Source organism: Megalobrama amblycephala, linkage group LG9, assembly GCF_018812025.1.
Source record: "Megalobrama amblycephala isolate DHTTF-2021 linkage group LG9, ASM1881202v1, whole genome shotgun sequence".
NCBI lineage: Eukaryota > Metazoa > Chordata > Actinopteri > Cypriniformes > Xenocyprididae > Megalobrama > Megalobrama amblycephala.
The window spans coordinates 42,901,964-42,913,491 of NC_063052.1; the positions used below are offsets into that span (position 1 = coordinate 42,901,964).

An 11,528-nucleotide genomic window follows, 5' to 3' on the forward strand; every position below is an offset into this window, starting at 1 on the left:
TTGGCAGATTATGTAGAAGTGAAATAGCTAATGTAAGTGAAACAGAAAAAAAGGTTATAGAAGTTTATAAAAATGTAAAATGTAAAAATATAGTATTTTATATAAAATATATATTTTGCAAAATAAGTTTTACTCTTCAGCCAAAAATCTGAACAGTTGTGTTTCAAATTTCAGGTTGATATCTGAAAAAATGAGCTTTCAGTAAGATTTTGTTTGGGCGCAGTACCACACTTTTTCACTAGATGACACCCAAGCTCCATTACTGACCATATAAGGGCGCCTCCATTTCCATATATGGTTTGAGTGATCTGAACCATATATTTCCATTATTTTCATGCAATTTATGAAGTAGACCTCATATATAAAAGTAGTGTGTGAAGTTTGGCAGAATTTGATATGAATGCATGTATGTGGATTATAGCTCACCGCCACAATCATAAATGTATTTTTTTTCTAACCAATCTTTAACGATTTTTCATGTTCATCGCTATTTCAAAATAAAAGTCTGAACATGCCTTATGAGTATGAAAATACTCGTTACAAATTGATAAATTACTGCTCCTGTAATTTACTCATCTGTAATTTATTTTGAAAATCAGTCAAAATATGAAAATTAGAGATTCTAAGCTTTCAAATGATAAAAAAACATTTTTTTAATGATAATACTTTATGGTTATAGTTATCGTTCTTGTGTGAACGGGCTTTAATGTTAACGTGTGTGTATGTGTATTACTTTTATTTAAAGTCAACATGAAACATTTGCATCCAATTTCACTTAATATGACAGAAACCGAATATCCAAGGGGAAGAAATACTTGATTTTATCCAAGAGAAATTGACTGGATGATGAAAAGTGTCTGTATATGAAGGGAAAGGGATGAAAAATAAGAACATTTTTGCACTGATGAATCATTGGCATGAATTAAGATCGTCTCTTTTGATTTCATGTTGACTTTAATACAAATTTGAGTGTGAAACAGGAGATGTGACATCATCACTCAGACCATGTGGTCAGATATCTGCCCTTGCCGCAGACTAAATCGTCCTCCCAGCAGACAAAAGTGTCCTAAATTCAGAGTCATGTGGTGATGTTTAACTCTTGAAGGTCTTGGAGGAGAAGGACAGGCAGATTGCTGTCCTTAACGAACAGATCGCTAAACGTCAGCACACGGACACAGAGCCTGAGAAAGAGGTAAAGACGGATACATATGTGTCGGCCGTCAGCGTGTGTCGTACACATATGCATATCGCAGTGTGTGTGTTGTCTCTCGGTTTGGTGCCGCCCGTCTCTCCGCCTGCTGTTTTTGGCCATCTTGTGTTGCATAAACTCGCCACGCTTATTTTGCATCTGTGACACAAGTGGCGAAACACATCAGCTTGTGTTTAAAGAGTGCAAACGGTTCATGATGTGGCGTTGCAAATTCACTGAGTGATTAAGAACTGATTGCACTCTTTAAACTGTATGTACTGTCCCATCATTCCCAGTAAACGGGTTCATCCATGTTTAGATCGAATGGAAACGCCTGCCTCAGATCCTGTGGATTAATTCCTCTGTTTTGATTTGTTGCTGTGTTTTACTCTCATTCCTCTCACACCTGTTCACCCAAAAGGAACCCATATTGTGTGTGTGGATCATAAACTGAGATGTTTCGCAGAATGTTCACGCTGCTCTTTCCATACAGTGGCGGTGAATGGGGACGGACGCTGTCGAGCTCTAAACTCCTGTCAAAATGACATGAAAGTACCATAATATTATTATAAAAATAGTCCATATGACTATATTTCAAGTCATATGACAGCTTTATGATATCTCGGATCTCATTCGCTCCAGTTTTTTGAGCCTGACAGCTCCGGGTCACTGTATGGAATAGAGCAGCCAGTTTATCATCTTTATTTTTACGGGTTGATGATGACAGAACGGTCATATTTGGATGAAATATTCCTTTGATATATCTGAGTCAAAGGGTGTTTCACGGCTAAATTAAAGTGCCTCAAATTCTTCAATCTTCAGTCTTTTGTGACGAGTGAACGTCAGTTACACACACCCGGTCAGACGGGTCAGATTACCTGTTCAACCATGTCATGAAACGTGCCTTTCACTATTCTTCAGAAATGAACACTGTCATCATTTACTCGCCCTCATGTTGTTCCAACCCTGTATTATTTCCTTTTGTCCTTTTTTGAGCTTCCTTTCTTTCGAATGATGGAAGTGGGTTGTTATTTATACTGTTGAGCACTATAATAATTCATATGACGACTCCTGGAGTCATGTGATCAGTGAACCATGAGCTCTGCAGTTACTCAGAAGATTATAGGAGAATATGAGCTTTTATGATGGCGCAGTTAATTAGTGATGCAATGAAATCTCAATGTAATTTTAATGGTAAACCTCTGTTGTGCAGCACTAAAAAAATGAAAGGAATTGTTAAATTTTAATTTGATTTACATTTTAAAAGATTAATTACATTGTTAATGTTTTGTGCTTAGAAAAATTTAAACTACTAAAAATATAACCGTATTATATTAAAATTAATAAATGATTAAACTGTTAAAATATTATGAATTCAGTTGATTACATGTTTTTATGAAAACATGGAATTTAAGGGGGAAAAAATACATTTCATAATGTAATGTAATGAAATTTTTACATTTTTAAAAAGAATTTGGAAAAAATAAAATAATAATTATTCAACAAAATTAATAAATTGTTGTTAAAAAGTTTTAATTAAACATGCTTTTTGATTACTAATATTTAATTTAACCATTAAAATGGACTCCAGAAAGAATAAAACAGAATAGCGAAAAATTAAAATAGGGAAATGTAAAATTTGAGGGGGAAAAATAAAACTTTGGGGATTTTGGGAAAAAATTTCATAGGGCTCTATAACAGATAAACATCAGCATGTGGACGCAAAAAATTGGAGTAGTAATATTTTTCGACTGAAATACTGAGAAACGGCTCATTCCCAAAAAACTGTAGCTGGTTTAATTTATTGGCAAAACTTTACAATAAGGTTCCATTTGTTACGATCAGTTAAAACGTACTTATTATATTATTATAACTTACTAATCAGCTATTATATTAAAAATTAATAAATGTTTAAATTGTTAAAATATTATGAATTCAATTGATTGGACATACATGTTGATTATTAAAATTTAATTAAACCATTAAAATGGAATCCAGAAAAATTAAAATGGGAAAACATGAAATTTAAGAAAAATAAAATAAAATTGCATAAAATAAAAATGAAAATGGAATTTGGAAAAAAAATAAAGGATTTCATTTGCCCTAAAAATTGATGATTTAAAAAATAAATGAATAAATTGTTAAAATGTTTTAATTAGACATGCTTTTTGAATGTGAGTAATCAAAAGCATGTCTAATTAAAACATTTTAACAATTTATTTATTTATTTTTTAAATCATCAATTTAATATTAACATTAAAATAGGAAAAAAATAAATAAAACAAAACTGAATATGGGAAATTTTTCATAGGGCCCTGTAACAGGTAAACGTCAGCATGTGGACGCCAAAAATGGTGTTGGAGTAGTAAATATTTTCAGCTGAAATATCAAGAGACGGCTCGTCACCGCAGAACTGTAACCGGTTTAATTTATTGGTTAAACTGGTTCCATTCGTTAAGATCGGATAGCTACAATAGTTACCAAAACTTACTGAACTTTCATTTCGGTTTCTGTGATTTGGTAAAAAAAATTATTTCGATGCATGACTAAATTTAATGTTTGTTTTTGGCACCATCAACTTTAAATTTTTGGGAAGCAGAATCTCAGACGTTTGACAAAATATCTTTTTGAGAAAATAATACTTTGGAACGTTGGAACGACATGATAAATGACTTTCATTCTTGGGTGAACTAATCGTTTACGAGATGCTGAGATGAAACCCACTCGGAGTTGATGTGTGCGTCTGTGGCTGCAGGTGGTGCAGGAGAAGGAGGAGGATCTCCGCGAGCTGGAGGCGCAGGTGGAGTATCTGCGGAGCGAACAGGAGCGTCTGAAGAGGAACAACGAGGAGGAGGTGGAGCAGCTCAACGCCGTCATCGAGAAGCTCCAGCAGGAGCTGTCGCACATCGAGCGCAAGGACGAGGCCAGAGACGATTACGACGAAATGAAGCAGAAGATGGACGAGGTCACGACCGAGCTCCACACGCTGAAGTCCGACCACCTCTCGCTCCGGAGCGAGTACGAGCGGCTGCAGGAGGAGACGGTGGTGGAGCTGGAGGAGGCGCTGAGGGAGAAGACGGCGGCGTTCGTGGTGGTCCAGGCTCAGGTTCAGGCGCTGGAGGAGAGCGCCGGGTCCAGGGTGAGGAGTTTAAGCCGGCGCGTGGAGGAGCTGGAGACGTGCGTGGAGGAGAAGGACTCGGAGCTGCGCGCTTGCAGGCTGAAGGTGGAACAAGCGCAGACGGACGCCGACGCTCTTTACGTCAAAGTCGCCCAGCTCGAGGACAAACTCAGGGAGAAGGTGGCCGCCGTTCTGGTCAGTCAAGCACAACTAGGAGCCGTCCAGACGCAAACCAAAGAGCTGCGCGCCGAGGCCCACGCTGAAGACCTGACGGGCCCCAGCGCGCAGCTGTATCCGGGAGGCCTCACGGCGCAGGACGGAGCGTCGCCGCCCAAGAGGATCCTGCTGACGGAGAAGCTGAGGGAGCTGGAGGAGGGATTGAGCGGGATGCAGAAGGACCAGGAGCTGCAGAAGCAGCTGTTGAGCAGCTCGGAGGACGAGGTGATGGAGTACGAGAGGAGGTTAACTGTGATGATGGACATACTGAACCAAATGAGAGCCAAACCAACCCTTCACAGAGCGCTGCTGGTGGCTGAGGTGCGTCAGGTGACTGTAGATGATCAATGCCAAAGATATGTGCTCGATGAAAGCGTCTGCCAAATACATAAATCTAAATGTAAACTCTAAAATCTTTCTTCTAAAGTTCTTGTTGATCAACATTTACTGACCTGAGCCGCTGAAAACTGCATGTGTAAATGAACTCTGAACTCTGAAATGAACTCTCTCATTTCAAAAAAAGTGTTTGAAATCATCTCATGAAGAGCTTGTAGCATTCATACAGTCTGTCCACCCGCAGGAGTCAGGCGAGGACGGCCAGTCGCTGTCAGAGCTGCTACAGGAGCTGCAGGAGGTCAAAGGTGAAGCCACGTCCACTAAAGAGGAGCTGAACTGCTGTAGAGAACTGAGCCACAAGCTTCAGGAGGAGATTGAGGTACAAACACCAAGACATGATTCTCCTACTGTAATTATCTCTTGATATTAGGTCGTGTTTTCTAAAAGATTGATCAAAAATAAAACTAGAACCAATATCTGCCAGTGTCGTCAGAAAAATAAACTAAAGCAAAATTATTTTTATGAGCATATTAGCAGATATTAGTTCTTGTTTTAAGCATAAACTCGCTTCATTTTGTCCAGTTTTCTCATTTTCTTGCGTTTTTGAAGCTTTTTAATGTCTTGAATGTTTTTATAGTTTTAATTAAATTTTTTTTTTATTTCAGTAAACGTAAAGGAAATGTTTGTTTATGGTTTTATTTTTAGTTAATAATAATGACGCTGGAGTGTAGATGACCCTGTTAAACAGATGAAATGTGCATTTAAACGCTGTTGTTTGGTTTGTAATGCCTGTTTAACTGATGCTCTGCTGATAATCGTGTTGTTTCGTCCTCAGATGAAGGAGAGCACGATCACACAGCTCCAGACGGCTCTCAGCCAGGTACAGAATCAAACACAACGCTTTACTTTCCGATTCGTTATTTATTTATATATATTTTTCACTTGTTTCTCGTCATGAAAATAGCTTAGCATGGCACTAAATTATAGCTAGGGCTGTCAAGCGATTACATTTTTTTATCTAATTAATTACATGATGTGCCGATTAGGGCTGCACGATTAATCGGACGATTAGAAAAAAACATTGAAATCGCACTTAAACGATTTGGCTTAGTGCGATTATGAAATCACAAAGCAGCGATTTTTTTTTTTATGCGCGGCTTATCAATGAACTATGGCTCCAAATGCTAATCCTTCTGAAAGCACTGAGAGTTTGAATCGCTTAGAATGTGTTTGAAAAAACAACACGTGTCAAAACAGCTTTCCAAACACGAGAAGCATTTATTAACATCTTGTCCAACAAAAGACAACATTTAATAACATGTTTTTACTCCAAACTCACTTCATAACGACAGTTTTGCTACTGATCACAGAGCCGTACAGCTCTGACAAGCTGCGCATAAAATAATTGCAGCTTTTGCCAAATCACGTGTGATAAAATTGCGATAAATCGTGCAGCCCTAGTGCCGATTAATCTGTTTAATTGCAAAATAATCACACATTAAATTCAGCTGAGAAATTACCACAAAATATCATTTAAATTCATTATTGTGTTAAATGGGGAAAAGCATCAAATAGACGTTACAAAAAGAAGCTTTAGAAAGAAATATCTTATTTGATTCAACATTTAGAATTTATTACACATAAACTTTTAGGCTTCAATGGCCATCATTTGTTTTTTCAAAATTTGCATCTGAATTGTTATTTAGATATATTTACAGACCAAAACAGTTTGGTTACCAACATTCCTCTTTGGGTATAGTTCGTCCTAATTTTTGGACGAACTATATCCAAAATATAAAAAAATTTTTTTGAATGAAATGATACTCTAAATAAGAAGCTAAAACTGCCTGCAGGTGGCAGGAAATGTCTAAACGAGTCATTCATTCGATTTGTTCAAACGGCTGATTCATTTAGGAATGGAGTAAATGGCTCTCTTTATGAATGAGTCATTGAATCATTGACTCACCCGATTGATTTGCTCAAAACGTTGATTCATTAACAGACACAACAGTTGCTCTGGCTTTACAGGTAATGTTTTCATTGGCAAAATCGAGACAATAAAAAAACAGACAATATTGTGTGTAAAATATAACAATATTATATTTTTATTTATTGAACATTATTGAACATTTACTTATTTTGATTGTTAAAATGTTGTATTTTCATTTTATATTTTGTGTGGTTTATTACATTTTTAGTTTTTTAATTTGATTTGTTTTTATATTAAAATGATTTACTTATTTTAATTTTACATCTTTTTTATTTAGTTAATATTTGTTGTAATATTTAATATTGTTTTATTTAAAAAATGTATTTTAATTTTACATTCGTCTTATTTTATATATTATTACAAGGTGTTTTATTTTGATACAAATTATTTTAATTTGACATTTTCATGATTTAATGCATTTTTAGTAAGTATTTTAATTTTATTTTTTATTTTTTTATTAATTTTTCGTTTATTTTTATCATTTACTTATTCTAACTTATTATTCTTATTATTTTGTCTTATTTTATTAATTTTTAAAATGCTTTATTCTGATTTTATCGAGAAAACCGAGACAATAACAAAACAGACAATATTGTGTGTAAAATGTAGCAATATTATATTTTTATTTATTGAACTTTCATACAAGGCAAAATCAGGGCTAAAATTCATACAGGCTCATTTTTGCCCTGATATCTTTTATTTTTCTATAACTCACTAATTAAATTAACAGCCCTAATTTTAAACAAACAGAAACAAAGGTTTAGCTCAACACTTAACCTTCACTTCCTGTTTGTCACCTCCAGGTGTCAGCGGGCTCGCGTGACGAAGACGCTGCCGAGACTGCTAAACTTTTCCAGGAGCTGCAGGAGGTCAAAGGTCAAGCGTCCACCACCCGACAGGAGCTGGACAGCTGCAGGGATCAGAGCGTCCGGCTGCAGGAGCTGCTGCAGGTATCCATGTTTACCGTGATTTCACACTGAACTCGGATCATGTGTTGGTCTTCTGAATTTCGGCTCATTGTTGATGTTCTTCTTTGTGAAGGAGAGGGAAATGAGCATCGCTCTGCTGAAGGATCAGCTCCACAGGGTGAGACGCCTCACTGGATCTCTACACTGGGTGATGGGACGCTCATCGAGGCTCTTTGACCTTTAACCTTTGATTGGTTTCTCTGCAGGCCTCACAAGAGGGTGATCAGTCCACTGCAGAGCTGCTACAGGAGCTGCAGGAGGTCAAAGGTGAAGCGGCCGCCACCAAAGAGGAGCTGAGCAGCTACAGGGAGCGTAGTCTCAAACTGCAGGAAGAGATCGAGGTACACTTCCTGTCACCTTCAGACTTAAACCTTCTGATGGTGGAACCACCTGATCTTCGTGTGATTGTGATGGAATTGACAAATATTTTACATAATAATGTAAAATTAAAATGATCAAAATGTGAAACGTTAATCTGATCTTTTTAATGATAAAATCGTTCAGGAGCTCGTGTCCTAAAAGTATGTTTTTGAATTTTGTCAACTTTATACTTTTAGTTTGAAATCCCTCATCGACATTAATGGAATGTTTTTATTTTAAAATTCTTTATTTTAAGTGTTTTAATTCATTTTTAGTACGTTTATTGTTTTATGTTTGTATTTTAAATTTAATTATTTATTTTAATTTTGCTTTTTTTATTATTTAATTAATTTGTAGTGTTTTGGATAGTTTTTTTTTAATTTTACAGTTTTATTATTGAATTCATTTTTGTAAGTTTTTTTTTATTTTAAAATGATTTATTTATTTTAATTTTACATTCCTCTTATATTATTAATTTTTACTAGGTGTTTTATTTTGATCAAGAATAATTTTAATTTGACATTTTCATGATTTAATACATTTTTATTAAGAGTTTTATTTAGATTTTTTACTTTGAAGTTCTTTATTTTATTTTAATTGTACGTTTATGATTTAATTAATTTTAGTAAGTGATTTATTTAGTTTTTTAATCATTTACTTATTTTGATCGTTAAAATGTTTTATTTTGATTTTATATTTAGATTTTTTTATTTTACATTTTGTGTGATTTAATACATTTTTAGTGTTTTGATTTAATTTGATTTGTTTTTATTTTAAAATTATTTACTTATTTAAATTTTCCATCTTTATTATTTAGTTAATATTTAATGTTATTATTGATATTTTTATTTAATTTTACAGTTTTATGATTTAATTCATTTTTGTTTTATTTTTTTTAAATGATTTTTTATTTGAATGTTACATTTGTACATTTGTGACATTTTCATGATTTAATGCATTTTTTGTAAGTGTTTATTTTTTTTAATTTTATTTTACTTTTATGATTTAATTAATTTTAGTGTTTCATTTTTTTATCATTCACTTATTTTAACTTATTCTTATTATTACTCTTATTTTATTAATTTTTAAAATGGTTTATTTTTATATATATATATATATATATATATATATATATATATATATATATATATATATTATATATTTTTTATTATTTTTTTTTTTAATTAATTTATTTATTTATTTATTTTTTATTCATTTTAATTTTACAAAATGATGCCGGGTGTTATTTTACACAGAACCAAAGGCTAAAACCTTAAAAAAAAAATAATAATAATAAAAAATGTAATCCAAATCTTTCATAGAAACACAGATCTGTTGTAACAAGTCGAGCTCTTCGTGTCTCTCTCAGGTCAGAGACGTGTCTATTGCTGAGCTGAGGGTCAAAGTTCAAGAGCTGCAGACCGCTTTAGCCAAATCCAGCGAGGAGCCACCACAACAACCGCTGTTTCAGCCTAAAACGAAAGCAGGGAAAAATGGAGACAACAGAGAGCATCATGGGATGAACAAAAGTGCTGATGTGAGTAAAGACAAGCCCTCCCTTCCTCACAGAAACTCCACGGACCAATCAGAGAGGTCCTCGTCTCTGAGCGGAACCCCCGTGTCGTCCCGTGTGGACGTGTGTACGCAGACTGACCCGTCCAGAGCCGATGACGTGGAGGAGATGATCGCGGGATACACGGAGAAGATCGGACAGATGCAGGAGCTCCATGCGGCCGAGATCATGGACATGGAGGCCAGACACATCTCAGAGAGCGAGAGCCTGAAGAGGGAAAACCAGCAGCTGGAGGAGGAGATCCGAGCGCTGAGAGACGCCGTCGACAAACTCAGAGCCACCGAGGTCAGACACACTTCCTTTATTACAGTGAAAAAGGTTCCTAGTTTTGTGTTGGGGTCTCCTAAAGGTCAAAAAACACTTCAATGTTCTTATAATCATCAGCTCTTTTCTCTCAGTGTCTGAAACGGTTTGTTCGAAGATTCGGTCTCTCTAAACCCCGCCTTTCTGAGAGCTGCTCTGCTCTGATTGGTCAGATGGCTCAGTCTGTTGTGATTGGTCGGAAACCAAACACTCATTATCATATCTGAATCGTCCGTTTTACTGTATAAATCTCATCAAAGTGGAATAGATTCAGTTTAAACTACTGTAATCGTAACGTTACACTTCGATTACAAATGTGTATTTTTGTGTGACGCAGTGAAATGATTTTTTTTACCAAAAACAAAATTAAAGTTTCTATTTAGCTGAAAGCGAAAATAAAAATTACTTACTTAATCACATTAATTTAATAATCAACAATAAAAATAAACTGTAGTTGTATATAAATATTTAAATTGCACATAAGGCAGTATTTAAATACATTTTTAATGGTTTATTCATGTTTCTACTCCAGTTTGTTGTTGAAATATAAACATTTTAATGGTGTCTGTAGTGTTTTCATGACATATTTAAACAAACATTAAATAATAAAGAACAGGTTAAGTAAAAATATAATGAATATGTAATATACTTCTTATATTAATCAAAACGCTCCTCTCTAGAGTTAGTTTTCTAGCTAAATATAGAGTTTATAGTCATTGAATGGATTAAATGTGATGATTTTCTGTGCATCACTCATAATTTCATCACATGTGTAAAAAATACAACTTTTTATAGAAGTTGAGGATGTTACATCTTGATCAATGACTATGAAAATAGTCATTTTATTTATTTTGACAGGGTTTCTGCAGGTCTTAAAAAGGTCTCAATTCACCCTTACACAAATTAAAGCCTTAAAAAGATCTTAAATCAGAGCAGAATGTTAATTTTGGCATTAAATGTTGCATGGATTTAAAAAAAAAAATGTATATGTTCCTCAGTATTTTTATCCTGTTTTCCAATACAAATATCAAAACATCTTTAATACATTTATTTGAGATGCAAATGTAAAATGAAGTCTTGAAAAATTGAATAACAAAATGAAGTGAGTTAATGCTTAAACACAAATGTGTCAATGATATTTGTTCTTGTTTTAAGCAAAACTCACTTTATTTTCATATATTTTACATGCATAAAACCTGCAGAAACCCTGCGCTGATGAATCATTCACAATAAAATCAGAGACATTTATTAAGTCTTTATTATTAAACCTTCAACTATAAATGAAAATAAATGGCTTCATCTGTTGAGGATTGTTTGTTATTTGTCTTCATCAGGGTCCCTCGGTGAGGTCAGACCGTCCCGCGGTCTCTCCGTTTAAAGATGGATACGCCAGTGGTGAGACACACAGATGTTCATTTCATGTTCTGGGTTATTAACACTCCCAATCAAAAGTGTGAAATAATTAAGATTTTTAG

General features: G+C 34.5%; 1 protein-coding gene across 1 annotated transcript in view; it reads left to right on the forward strand.

The window, feature by feature from the left end:
- The window catches only part of akap9 (A kinase (PRKA) anchor protein 9), a 96,749-nt gene that overhangs the window by 72,532 nt on the left and 12,689 nt on the right, over nucleotides 1–11,528 (forward strand). The window contains 9 exon segments of the mRNA XM_048203409.1: nucleotides 1,106–1,192; nucleotides 3,945–4,844; nucleotides 5,104–5,238; nucleotides 5,695–5,739; nucleotides 7,653–7,799; nucleotides 7,891–7,935; nucleotides 8,024–8,158; nucleotides 9,547–10,035; nucleotides 11,388–11,448. Coding sequence (XP_048059366.1) covers nucleotides 1,106–1,192; nucleotides 3,945–4,844; nucleotides 5,104–5,238; nucleotides 5,695–5,739; nucleotides 7,653–7,799; nucleotides 7,891–7,935; nucleotides 8,024–8,158; nucleotides 9,547–10,035; nucleotides 11,388–11,448 — 2,044 coding nt within the window.